The sequence below is a fragment of the Cornus florida genome, unplaced genomic scaffold, assembly GCF_030987335.1.
Source record: "Cornus florida cultivar Cherokee Brave unplaced genomic scaffold, ASM3098733v1 CherokeeBrave_3.0.0_Hap2_Chr10, whole genome shotgun sequence".
NCBI classification, from domain to species: Eukaryota; Viridiplantae; Streptophyta; class Magnoliopsida; order Cornales; family Cornaceae; genus Cornus; species Cornus florida.
The window spans coordinates 100069421-100082970 of NW_026775580.1; the positions used below are offsets into that span (position 1 = coordinate 100069421).

The 13550-nt window shown below is 35.3% G+C and overlaps 1 protein-coding gene across 2 annotated transcripts; it reads right to left on the reverse strand.

The window, feature by feature from the left end:
- Window positions 1–289: 289 nt before the first annotated feature.
- On the reverse strand, window positions 290–12572 carry LOC132276351 (serine/threonine-protein phosphatase PP2A-2 catalytic subunit-like). 2 transcript variants are annotated; one of them, XM_059777742.1, is made up of 11 exons: window positions 12268–12572; window positions 8293–8349; window positions 7238–7321; window positions 5727–5798; window positions 2824–2895; window positions 2593–2633; window positions 2204–2270; window positions 1383–1574; window positions 1200–1289; window positions 1014–1121; window positions 290–704 (listed from the first exon to the last, which is right to left on the reverse strand). In XM_059777742.1, exons 1-11 carry the CDS (start codon window positions 12358–12360, stop codon window positions 639–641), a joined length of 942 nt encoding a protein of 313 aa, XP_059633725.1. In that variant the 5' UTR covers window positions 12361–12572; the 3' UTR covers window positions 290–638. The 2 variants fall into 2 exon arrangements, with proteins under 2 accessions (XP_059633725.1, XP_059633726.1); XM_059777743.1 differs by lacking the exon at window positions 8293–8349.
- Window positions 12573–13550: the final 978 nt, after the last annotated feature.

Here is a 13550-nt window from a genome sequence, read left to right on the forward strand (position 1 = left end):
TCCTTGCTCCGCCCCTGCCTAGACCGGACGGTAGCAGTATCGAAATCAAGCTTATCAGTCTAATTTTGACATGCCAATCAGTACAAACATAATTAATCAAATACATAAATATTAATAAATTAGTGGCGAAAAAGCAACATCCAAAACAATTCAATTCAGCCAAAAAAAAAAAAAAACTATATAAACAAATAAATTTCAGAGCAACCACTAAATTGGATCCTCCAAGGGCACAACCCAACCCCCTCAACCCCACCTCCAAAAATATATATATAAATAAATAAAACTTGCCTAAGAACAAAACAGAATAAATTGAAGCCAAAAGGAAAAAATACAGCTACAGTATGTTTAAAGAGAAAGATAAGAACATCATCAAACGTTTTAAATGAAATGATACATCACGGCATCACCAGCCCAAACACGGCCTTGATTTAAGAAAGACCAAGAGAGAGAAGATAATTTATATCAAAGGGGCCACTCACTGCCCATTTTACATGCCATTTGGCCCTCCCCCCACCACTAACAAAGGATAGCAGCTCAAGATTAATAATTTTAAAATCAATAATCACAGCAAGAACCTGCAACCACCTAAACCTAACCAACATGTCGCCTCTGCCGCTCAGCAACTCAAGCAGCTTGTTTTATAGAAAATAATCAGGCGTTCTTCGCGTTACATCAGGTTCTCCTCTCCTTGGAGCAGGCTCAAACTGCAACCATCAAATCACACTTTAAACCTCTTGTCTACTTAGTATGCATCAAACTAATCATCGTGCCATGGAAAAATAACCCCATAGGTAACGTTGCTTCACACAACCCCCAACCCCAACACAAAAAATCAGGACAAATGGGGGGGGGGGGGGGGGGGGGGGTGGGGTTTGGATGTTGGAGAAGGGGGGAAAAAAAAAATTAGCATTCGTTGCCATTATGGTATTTTCACAGAACTCAAAATCATTTTTTGTCGATGTTCAGACACAGAGAGAGAGGAGAGAGAGGAGAGGAGAGAGAGAGAGAGAGACCTGGATAAATGTGTGCCCTTTGCAGTCATCAACTTCCAAAATAGATGCCATGTTCCCGCATCGATAACAATAATTGGGTGCACTAAAAATAGTTACTACCTTTTGTTCCTGTCACAATCATAAGAACTAATTAAGCAAAACTCCACTTGGGGAATGATGAACAAATCAATACTAGGAAGTAATTACATGTCCCCAGTTAAATCCCTCCATAACCAGCTGATGAGCCCTGGCAATCAGCTTTAGGTTGTTGGTATGGTTAAACTGCTCAGATATGTCCTGTAAGAAATATACTACACAAATGAGGAACATAACTGACTAGGAGAAATAAAGGAAGAGAAAAAAATTAAAGCTCAAGGATAATCATGGTACTTGGCCAAAAGTGTATCCAGCACCACGTGGTGAGATTCCCCAACCGCAACGGTCATCTGGGTCGGACCATAAAAGATCACACATAGGGCCTTCATGTGGGACTTCTTGAACACGGTCAAAATTACGTATATTATCAAGGGTCTCAATGGATGGAGACAATCCACCATGCAGACAAAATATTTCTGATTCAACCTAAATTTTGAACATTAATAATCCAAGTTCAATTTTAGAAAGACAACATTTATAAAATCAACAGGTATGGTATCAAACAACAATGTACCTTATAAACACAATCACACAGCCTTAATTGGAAGTCAAACAAGTGTGTCAAGTATATACTACGTAGCAAGAACACCATAAAATATTTATCGCCATTCGGAAATAATTAAATATACCGGGAACTAGGCATAGTTCATGATGTTCTATCTGTCCAACAAAGTATCAATGTCAGACAGACACTGGAGGTATTTCCCCCGTTACCTGTGAGAAAGCTAGAAGCAACAATCAAGGTCGTCTTCAGTTAAATGAAAAGAAACTCCAGGGTCATAGCTTGAGGCTCAACTTCATTCAATTTAGTTGATACAGAGAACTGAATGAAGTAAAAAATAAATTAATTAATTAATTAAAAGACTATTTGGACCAAGAGGGATTGTTAAAATTCAGAGGCTATTCCTGCATCCAGCATCTTATGGAACAACTTTACTAAAACATTAATCTTCAAAACTTTTTGGTCGCATCAAAAAGTGAAAAATGAAAAACAAGTAAATTAAGCATAGAATTACACAAGAATAATACACAAAAAAATTTTGAATTCTACTAACCAAAGCTGTCAGTGGAAAATAATCAAAAAGATCTGTGAATATTTTCCAAACATTAGCATTCCCATACCTGTAAACAAATGGAAAAATAAAGTATCAGAAATGACAGGTCAAAAGAACAAGTCGAAACTAGCATTATTTACATGGTGAGCATACTGGTGTTCGACTTTCATAAACAGCAGGAATTTTTGTGCACTTTGTCTTTAATAGGAATGGAAGCTTTGCGTGAGTTTCTTTTTGTCATATGATTTACGTTTTATCTTATATATTAATACATTATACTATTTTGAGAGAGAAACAGCAGCTAGTAAAATTGTCAGCAAAAGATTAGGCAATGAACACCACTACAACCTACTTCAGTTGAACATCATTAACACGAGCAAAGAACTCACTTTCGTAGGCATTCATCATAAAACCCATAAACTTGAGTGATCTGCAAATTAGTAAGAAAACTGATAATCAGCTCTTGAATAATCTACCATGAAGATTTTTGCTAAATAACAAAATAATAATAATAATGAGGCAGATGATATCAAACGGTAAGTAAAAGGACCACCATGAACATTCAATCCTTTGTGCAAATTTCTAGAGGGACCAAAGGGGGAGTGAAATTTTTTGAATACCTGTCGACTTTCATGATTTCCTCTAAGAATTGTTATTCGTTGAGAAAAACGGACTTTTAGGGCCACAAGAAGCTGAAAAAAAGAAAAAAATGAGCCAAGTGTTATCACCCCAATAGTCGCAATTTAAATTAAATACTATGAAGCATGTTGCATTAACTATGACAACGTGACATTGTTTTAACAAGCAATAATTATATCCATATTCAGGGGAAAAAAAATGATTACATCCATTAGTGCCAAATTATATTACTACTTCAAAACCTCCCTGATGACAATATCCTTCTTTTCTATTTTCACCCTTTGTTTTCCCTTTTTGATAGGTAAAACACACACCCACTTTGTCCCAATTGAGACTCAATTGGGACACCCAATCTGATGCTTGATGGTGACTATCCTTCACTGTAAATTAAAGATAAACTATTTTACAACATATTATGAATTAGAATGACAAGTGCAATAAATAAGAGAGACTAATGATCAAATCAGAAACAAAGTACTGTATATTTTTTTAAAAAAAATAAATAAAGAAAGAAAGAAAGAAAGAAGAAGTATTATATGTCTAAAGGACATTATGCGCAAATCAGTAAGTATGTTGAAAAGCATTCCAAATATCATTCACACATCAACCCCACCAAATCAACTTCACCATCAAATGCCACAACAAAGATGTATCAAAAGCACTTAGAATCAAAATACTGTATAAAATATGCTAACATAACAATTATGTGATGTATCAAGGCATGACGTGCATCAATAAGTATATAGACAACTTCTTATAGTAAGGTAAATCTAAATATATTAATAGAGAGAGATACATATGATTATGACCGTAGAAAAATTTCAGATCAAAGATATATAGTAAGAGCGTATATTATATTAGAAACAAAGTATTATACATATCTAGTAACAACAATTAAAATGTAATTTTATTGAAGGCATGACTTGCAAATCGGGGAACATATATATATTGGTAACATGACCCAGTACAATATATAAGCAAAATACATACACATATATATACCTTTACGGAAAATGATTAATTTACACGTGGTGTATGAACATTATTCTTCACCATTCAATAACTTGATGCAGAATCTGTCATTTTGTAATCCTACAATTGATAAATTTTATTGAATTTGTCATGCATGCCCAATGTCAAGACAAATGCACACAAGACTCCAATCACTGAACTCGTATTTCTCCCCTCAATCACTTGATGCAGAATCTGTCTTTTTGTAATCCAACCATTGATAATTTTTATTGAATTTGTCATGCATGCCCAATATATAGACAACTATACACAAGACTCCAATCCCTGAACTCAGATTTCTCCTAATAAAAATAATAAAAGGTCAACTTTAAAGCATGATGTTGATGAGGAATTTATAAATCTCCGATTAAGAATATTTTTGGCATGCATATAAACACGAAGAAATTCAATGGATTGTTCAAAGATTAAATCTTACAAAAAGTAACTGACATGTATTTGATTAATTTTTCTTTACACATGGTGGAAACAAGTCCCTCAACGTCAAATACACATACATTCATATATAGACATCTACACACAATATTGACAAGAAAAATCTATTACCAAAATACTTTTTTTTTGCCAAAACATAGATTAATGACGAAGCCAGCTAAAACAAGAAGAAAGCTCCAAATACAATGGATCACAATTGGATTAAAAATTCTGAGAGTTGAGATCAGAGAATTTGAGAGTATCTTTGAAACTTTAGGTGATTGTGTGTTGCATGCTGAAATTTACGGAGTTAAGCCCAGAGGATTCTACTTCTTCCCACTTTTTTAATTTTCAGTGATCAGATTCTACTTTATTTACTTTAATTTTCATCCTTGAACTCTAATCCTCTCCTAAACTTCTAGACTTTCAGTGACACGAAATCCCAGAATACTTTCAGTCTATAATTTCTAATCAATTTTCTAAAATCCTAGCACCCTATCAACCATTACAACAAATAAAACTGCAATAATTTTTAAAAAAGAGAACCAAAGCCAATAGCATTACTTCTACTCCTACAAGTTTTCTACCTATTCCCACCAATTCATTATCTATGGGCATCAGAACTGTTGCACATCATATTTGCATTAGAACTTGTATAAGAGAGTTTTTTTCACACTTCATCCGATACAAGAACAAAACTCTAATTCGGAGTATTATCTTTATGGGACATTCTTGATTCGTAATATGTGATCAAATTGATATCAGGCAAGCATATGTAGAACAGCTAATCGAACAGTTTAACTTGACAAAATATGAGTCATAAAAGAAGTTATGGAGAGGGTGGTTGATAATAAGAATTCTTACACCTGGTGTAATTTAATCCCAACTCTAACGTATTAAGAATTAGAATAGAACACCATATTTATCAAAATATATCCAGAGACATTTTCGTGAATCTATTTGAGAGAATATGATTGATATTGCTTGATATTGAATATATCAACAGATAAACCAATATTTTATTCCATCAACTATTTCAGTAAATTTCGGTACTTCTGATTTCACTATCGTACCCACATAAATATTATTTTAAAATTGAGCATTTTATATCATAAAATATCAAGACAATCATGCAACATGTGTTGATAAAAGCAGTTTTACAATGGCAACAGGATTCATAATTGTTACTGCAATGCATTTAACCCAAAATAATAATAATAATAATAAATGCTAGTGCAGTCCTTATAGGGGCAGAGTGGGTGTGTGAGTTCCGAATAGGAAAATAAAAGCTAGTACATCAAGCAGAACAAATGCAATATCATCCTGGTGAAATGTTTCTTACAAGAGTAAACTTTAGTCATAGACAGTTCTCTACAGAGAATGGGAAAAGAAATACTTCACACAGTAGTAGAATGACCCCAAGGTCGGGATAATACTTTACCGTGACAGTTTCAACTGAATAATACCCACGATCAACATAATCTCCCATGAACAAGTAATTTGTATCTGGGCACTGCCAATAAGAAAATGCAACAAAAAATTATGTGCCTGAATAAAATAATTATAAGAAGACTACGAATATAATATTGGTGAATGCATGAACTAGCTAGCAACAAAAGCAACATGGTAGTATCAAAAGCTCTTGAAATAGGGCGAGGACTCAAAAACTCGTGTCAAAAGCAACCAATGGTTATTAGTTCACTCCGTATTTTGTTTACTCTTGACAGTGTTAATCTACTTTATTCATATACTTGACGCGTAAAAAAAGTATTCAACTAGTCAAATGAAAAAATATAATTCCATGTACATTTATATATAATTATATATGATTGTGTGTACATCCATATATAATTGTGTATAAAGTCATATAGACATTTGTAGGGGTTCATTTTCGTACCTACAACATTCTACATTCGCTCTCAATCTTTGTTATCTTCATGTAAACGCTCGTGGTCTGTATTTTCATGCCAAACAGAGTGAAGGTGTGGAAGACCATAATAGATGGAAGGACTTCTTGAAGTTCATCAGGCTTGTTGCTGGAAATGAACAGAGAACTAGAATTTGACAATGAAAATTGGTATGTGATGGACTTCTAAGGAGCTCCTTTCTGGATCGTTTCCAAATTGCTATTATAGCAAGTATAGGGTTGTGGATGTAGTCAGGATGACAGGGTGGGAGAGGGGATTTGAGGCTTACCACAAAACCTTGAACGAGGTCCTTTCTGGATAATTTCCAAATTGCTATTATAGCAAGTATAGAGTTGTGGATGTAGTCAGGATGACGGGGTGGGAGGGGGGGATTTGAGGCTTCCTACAAGACCTTGAAGGAGGTAGGATCAACATGTTTCCTTGTAACGACTAACACCATTTGGCACATTAAAGTGAGAACCAAGTTGACTTTTTTCTTTCTTTTTTTTAGTAGATGGCAACAAAAGGAAAAATTCTGACTATCAATTGTCTACTTAAGATACTTCTTTTCATTACTCATAGATGTTTTGTGTGCAAGAGGAGAGTTGTAGGCTCTCATAGTCTCCTTTCTCTTTGGTGTGCAGCTAGTCCTCCCTAGATCTCCCGTAAAGTTGATAGATAGCTGGAAGGAAGCACAGATGAAAAGGATAACAAAACTGGTGTGAGAAGCAATGTGCTTTGACAACAGTGGTGCAATTGGAATGAAAGGAATAGGCAATCCTTTTTTGGAGGAGGATGCTCATTGTGAAGTTGAAGTTTTCTAAGATCTCTGTATCTCTCCAATACTCAGATTTCTGTACGAATATTGAGGAGATCAATAAGTAAGATTCTACATAAGAACAAATGTGCGGCTAATAGCACTCACTTCAACCGGCTATGATACCCACTTCCATTCTTAATTCCACTCCCTTGGCTGGGCATCAATTAGGTCCCCATAACTCAAGGATAAAAATGAGAATAAAATGTGATAGCAGCAAACAAATACCTTCCCTCCAATGCGAAAAAGTTCAGCAAGATCGTGAAACTGCCCATGAATGTCACCACAAATCGTCACGGGGCTTTTTACAGGCTGCACAGCAGGAAAAGCAACAATTAAACTTTCATATGCAAAAGAAAAGGAGTCCGTGTTGCATGCCAGAATAAAAATTCCAAATAACAACTGAAATTCAATATTTTGAGAGATTTAGGAAAATTCAAGCAAGTATTTTAAATACTTAAAGCTAAATAATGCACCAATAAGTCAACATATAATCACTAAAAAAGATGCTGAACATAAATTTTTGGGGACACCTTCAGGACCACCTCCCACCCCAATAATAATAATAAGGGAGGAAAATAAGGGAGGAAAAAAGAATGCAGATGTACAGCCACACACTCAAGTCTGCATCACCCCACACAATGCAGTTACAAGTAAATGAGAAAATCCTGCAACTTTAGCACGAACAGCTTCCTCAATTGTATGCTTCAATAACATGTTACAGTGTATAACAGCAGCATCATACATTTCCTCATTATACAGTAACAAGGGTTCAACCATATTATATATCACCATACACAATGCAGTTACAAGGAAATGGGGCAATCCTGCAACTTTAGCATAGAACACCTTCCTCAAGTGTATGCTTCACTAATAGTGTGTTATGGTGTGTAACAGGCTAACAGCAGCATCACACATTTCGTCATTATACAATAACACAGGGTCAACCATTCTGCAGGTGCGACTCAAATGCAAAACCCACTAAATCCATTCACTTGATCAAATAAAGCTGTAAACCTTCAACAAAGTAAAAACAATTTCCATCTCATCCATTCTTTTCTTTTTTTCGATAAGTCAACTCGTCCATTTTTCACTTGGTAGCAAAGGAAATTTAAGAGAAATCAAAGTTTGGGAAGATTGGAAAGATTATCCATAGCAAAGTAACAAACATTCACTCAAAGAAATATAGGATAAAAAATTTCACATTACATTAAATTACTAAGGTCAGTTAATGACAGAAATAATAGTAATAGCAATGACAGATCAAATTGAACAAAGTTCACCTGAACATTACTCTCTTCCATTAGTATCTCTTTAGCCTTCTCACATAAAACCCTAACCTACATCCACAAAAATACGAATACTCTTAAATGTTGTGCCTTTTTTGGTAGAAACCAAAAACATATACAAAAGAAAGTTGCTTGCATATTTTAACGGTCAAACCATCTAACAAAATATTCAATATGATTGGGCAAAATGACAAGTTGACAACCACCTTTAATGCAATCTCAACAAAATGGAATTTTATTGTATTGATTTGTCAAAACCAGAATTACCTAATTGCGGGCAAGATAATCCAAAAACCTAAAGAAAACAGAACCCGAGATATGTCTGTCTGTGAAACCCCATTGATGGGCCCAACAAGGTTTGTCTGACTGGGTCACAGCTGTATGCTTGGTGAGGTTTCTTTTACAGTATGCTTGTCTAAGCCCATTGACGAAAATAAAAGGAAATGTTGAATTCTTCAAACAAATGTTACATTCATTTCCATATAACTGGATCATAAATACACAACCTGACCCATAATATAAATTACAAACAGCCCTACATAGTAACAATAAAATCCAATTACTCTAATCATAGCGTTATTAGCGTCTGAACTTCAATTAAATAATAACATAAGATGTGATAAGTTCAAGAACTTGCAAAAGACATGCCTGGGCTCTAAAAAAGCCCCAAGTTCATCAAAACTTAGGGGGAGCGCCTCGACCTACTAGGCTACTACAAGCCAGGCTCCTTTAGACAGGCCAACATAAAGCCCACAAGCTCATATTTTTAGTAGGTTCCAGTCTTAAAAAGCTCATCTTTGTTTTTAAAACATTAAATAACATGATTTATATCATACAAATGATATATGATGAATCAAATTTTTTATCTTATCAAATATTTGGAGTAACTCGTGAGCTTATAGTTGATTACTTGATAACTGTGCTCACAAGCGATTTAGGTGTCAAGAAGTATTGCAACTTTTCAAGTCTCTAATTAAACTAATCCAATTTTGGACAAAACCGAGAAGATTGGACAGCATTAAACATTTTGAATAAAACTTCTGCAGAACATTCAAAATAAAAAATAGTGCTTCCAATGAGAAATGGTCGAGAGAGAAAAGAATACTATAGTGAAACTAGTGCTACAGTTTTAAGCAGTGGTAAAAGGAGACCATATGGTGAGGGGAAAAACTCAATGAGCAACTTTATTAGTAGTATAAGTACACTCTCACATTATTTTGCACTAGAAGTGTGAACAACTAATAATAGGTTATATGAATCAGTAAATAGGGAATCACTTGAGCCCTTCAGAAAAAGGTCTCTTTACCAATTCTCAAATTATTCTATTTTAAAAGTCATCTTGACATCATGCTTCATGTGAACAATTTATTTTTGCCAAGTTCTAGAGCAAGAACCAAAGAGCTCCAACTGGCTCAATATTTTTTATTTTTCCTAGTTGGTACTCACACACGCTTGCCTCCATCGAGGCTCGAACCCCTAATCTCCCTTTGGAAAGTAGGAGCCTAGTACCGCTAGGCCACTGGCCTATTGGTAACTAGCTCAATATTGGCAAATGGTGGTAAAAAAGGAAGCCAGTGAACTGCCATTATCTTTTCAATGGTAATGCAATGACACTGCAGCGAGTAACTAAGATGACTTGAGGGTGTTATCTAGGAAACTGGAGTAGATGCACAATACAGCGAGTATACAACCAAGGCATGCCTCTGTCAATTGTTTGGAGGAAGATGGATTCACGGCTTGCTTGAGGTGACTTTCATGCCAATTTGCGATTTGGCCATGGCCATAGCCGTGGTTTGAGAAAGTGGTTACAGAGGTTATCGACCATACCAGATTTTGTGGGATGAGGATACTTTGTTTTTTCTGGTGTGGCTAGGGGTGGTAATATTTGACATGACACGCTAACACGATTCGAACACAACACGGAATAAGTGAATTTGGGTTTGGCTTAGTCGTGTTCGTGTCATAATAAGATACTTTAAGTTTTTTTTTAGTGTGACAAGAGGTGGCAATATTTGACACGACACGGTAACACGACTCGAACACGACACGGGACAAGTTGGTTTGGGTTTAAGTTTGGCTTAATCGTGTTCGTGCCATAATCGCGTTGACCCAAATTGAAACAGTAATTAAAAGTGTCGTGTTCATGTTTGACCCACCAACTCGAAACGTGTCAAATAACTGTATCGTGTTCGTGTTAAAAAGACCCATTTGGATAAATGTGACGTATATGACTTAAATGTGTCTTGCTATGTCATGTCAAATTGTCAAGTCTTGAACCATTTATTAAAAAGTTACGCATGTCGGGTCATATTACCTGTCTAATAATCGTGTCGTGTTGGTGCCGAGGTTTCTTGATACGACTAAATCGTGTCGACCCATATAACAGAATACCCATGTCTTGACACGACAAGAATACGACCCCGCGAACACGAATTGCCACCCCTAGGCATGGCGTGATGGTAGGGTTTGTTTCGTGAAGCTTTTCTGGGTGTTAATCCAGTTGCACTGAGGTTTAAGATAGGTGCGTTCTTCACATGTTAACTAGTGCATTGTCTTAATATTACTCTTTAGCCAACATCAGGGTGTGAAAACCAGCTGGTCACCTACACACGTCTTTCCAGGTTTGGTATACTCTCAAATGTAAATTTTCTGATGCTTAAAACGTGAAAAATACCATTAGAATGCTTTCTGGATGTGTTGATGATGCCACATGTTGGTTGCTGCAGTCTTCAGTGATAGGGTATTACTCGTTTGGTGATACCAAACAAGAGGGTTTGCCTGCATGTTTTTTATTTTCAAAGTGGGTTCACTCCGCCCTCTTAATGAAGTATATTCTTTTGGATCTGGCTCATGGCCTATATTGGCCACCCAGTGTGCCTATGGTATGTTTGGCAAGCTGTAGTGTTTTGAATGGGCTATGGTACCTCTAGTATTTGGTTTCTTTTCCAAACTGTTCTCTCATTGCGAGATATTTTAGGTGTGTTACCCGTTGGTCTAAGATTTTCTTGATCCAACATGCTTGTGTTGAGCTTTATTGTAAATCTTCCATCTTTTTGGTCAATATAACTTAACCGCTTACCGACTAAAATAAAAGGTGCAAACAATGCACAATGGCCAGTTCAAACTTTCTAGGACATTGGTACTGGCACTTAAGGTAATCAGAAAATGGTCATCTACCAAATTAATCAATATATGGCCCATCTATACAGATTTGGAAAAGCTGGGTATGCGCGAACAACAATGAATAGCCTCGTGAATGGCTTAAGACTACACCCTATATCGCTTATTGCAACTTGCGACCACCCGCGCTCGCCAAAACTTCTGTAGCAGTCCTGATTAAATGTACGGCAATATTTCCTCCAGATTTCCAAACCTAATCCACAAAAATCCCCCAGGGCTATAGCACCAGAACTTTGTGACACTCCTCAACCGATCTCTTAGTTTGCTCTCTTCTCCACACTCAGCAACTCTCCTCTTATATTACACCTCCACCCACAAGCTTCCAAAATATAAATTAATAGTTAAACATTTTTCAGCATTTTTTTTTTTTTTTTGACAAGTAAATTGTTTTTCTGCATTTGATCTCCAGACCGCACAAAAAACATGGATTCTTATCCCAAAACAGACTCAAGATATTTCAAGAAAAAAATAACTTGAATTCTGTATCGGGTTCATTCACCAAATCAATTTATGGCAACACGTCAAGATCACCCATAGTTCAGCTCCAAAATATGCAGATAACGCTAGGTTAACTAAATTGACTGATCAGTCTTATACATACATAACATAAATATATACATATACAGAATATATTTCATTTCCATTGATTAAGTATTACCAATGCAAAATTAGCCCAGATCCGTCAAAAACTTCGAAATTGAAAAGTCGTGGGATAAGATTTATTGCAGAACAATAATGATATAAAATTCCGATTTCGCAAGAAACCACATATGAGAGAGAGATAAGAACCTCGGGCTCGGACAAGGGCTTGCACTGCATGAGTTGTGAAATCTGCTCGTCGAGGTTGCCATGTGCGTTGGAAGACACCAGATCCACACTCATCTTCTTCTCATACACACCAATAAATAAACCCTAGTTCGGTACACAACTTTGATCTATATTGAATCAATAGCACGAAATATTGTCTAAACTCTAAACCTGACCCTAGATTCTGACTACTGTGTGATCTGCACGGAGAGAGAGAGAGGAGAGAGGCAGCTCGCGGTGATGCGAGCGAAGAGGTGGTGTAAAACCAAAGAGAGAGAAACCCTCGTAATTCTCCGATCTGCCTTTTATCGACTCTGTTAAAACGTTATTTACCGGAAGGAATGGTTAAACGAATAAAAAAATCTACATGTTACATTTGCTAACAAAAATAACCCCGACTCATAAATTATTTTAAGATTAATTGCACAAAATTTTTCATATATAAAAAGAAATTGCGTATTTTTATTGTATAATTTTCAATAAATGTTTATGCAATTAATCTTAAAGACAATTTGGAATTTCCGATGTTTTGAACTTTTGACCGCTAATTATAATTTAAAGGAAGGGGTGCCCTGCAAAAAAAATTTATATTTTAAGATATTATATGATAAAATATTTCTCAATTTTTTTTTTCCTTTCAATTAACCCTCCAAGATGATAGGCATCATTTTAGATCCATAACATTTTTTATACAAGGTTGGATTGTTTTCACCTAAAATATTTTTTTTATGTAAAAATAAAAAATATATTAAATAATCATAGTATAATTTTTTCATTAATTGACTAGCAAGTTTGGACTAGTGATCTTACTTTTTTATCTTTGAAATTTTTTTTTTTTTTTTCTCTCTTAAAGTACTTATTGGCCCAACAACACACATACCATTCAAGTCAGGAATTCTGTTTCAAATATAATAACAATATCGTTTAATCTTTTCAAATTTACTTTTCATAGAAAATAACAATAATAAGTGTGCATTCATAGATACTTTTCATAGGAATTAAAGCAAATAAGTGTGCATTTATGGGATATTTATTACGAATAATTCCGACAACTTCAGGAGAAAAAGAGGCATTTACTTATTACAGAGATGGTGCGATTTGATTCTTTTTATTTAATTATTTAATGCTCTTAGTCTTACGAGAAAGACACATGATTCGGGATAGAAAGAAAATGATTGAAATAAATCTACGCTTGTTGAAGGTGAAGTTTTGAATATAGAACAATTCCTTCTGTCGTGTATCCTCGAATAATGCAGCCTCTGGTA

Bases quoted from the DNA above. Each gene is read 5' to 3' on its own strand.
- LOC132276351 (XM_059777742.1), bottom strand. From the start codon at position 12,360: ATGAGTGTGGATCTGGTGTCTTCCAACGCACATGGCAACCTCGACGAG. The intron at 7,322-8,292 runs GTGAACTTTGTT...CCTGCTGTGCAG, and splicing joins TGGAAGAGAGTAATGTTCAG to CCTGTAAAAAGCCCCGTGAC. The intron at 2,271-2,592 runs GTGAGTTCTTTG...ATTTGTTTACAG, and splicing joins TATGATGAATGCCTACGAAA to GTATGGGAATGCTAATGTTT.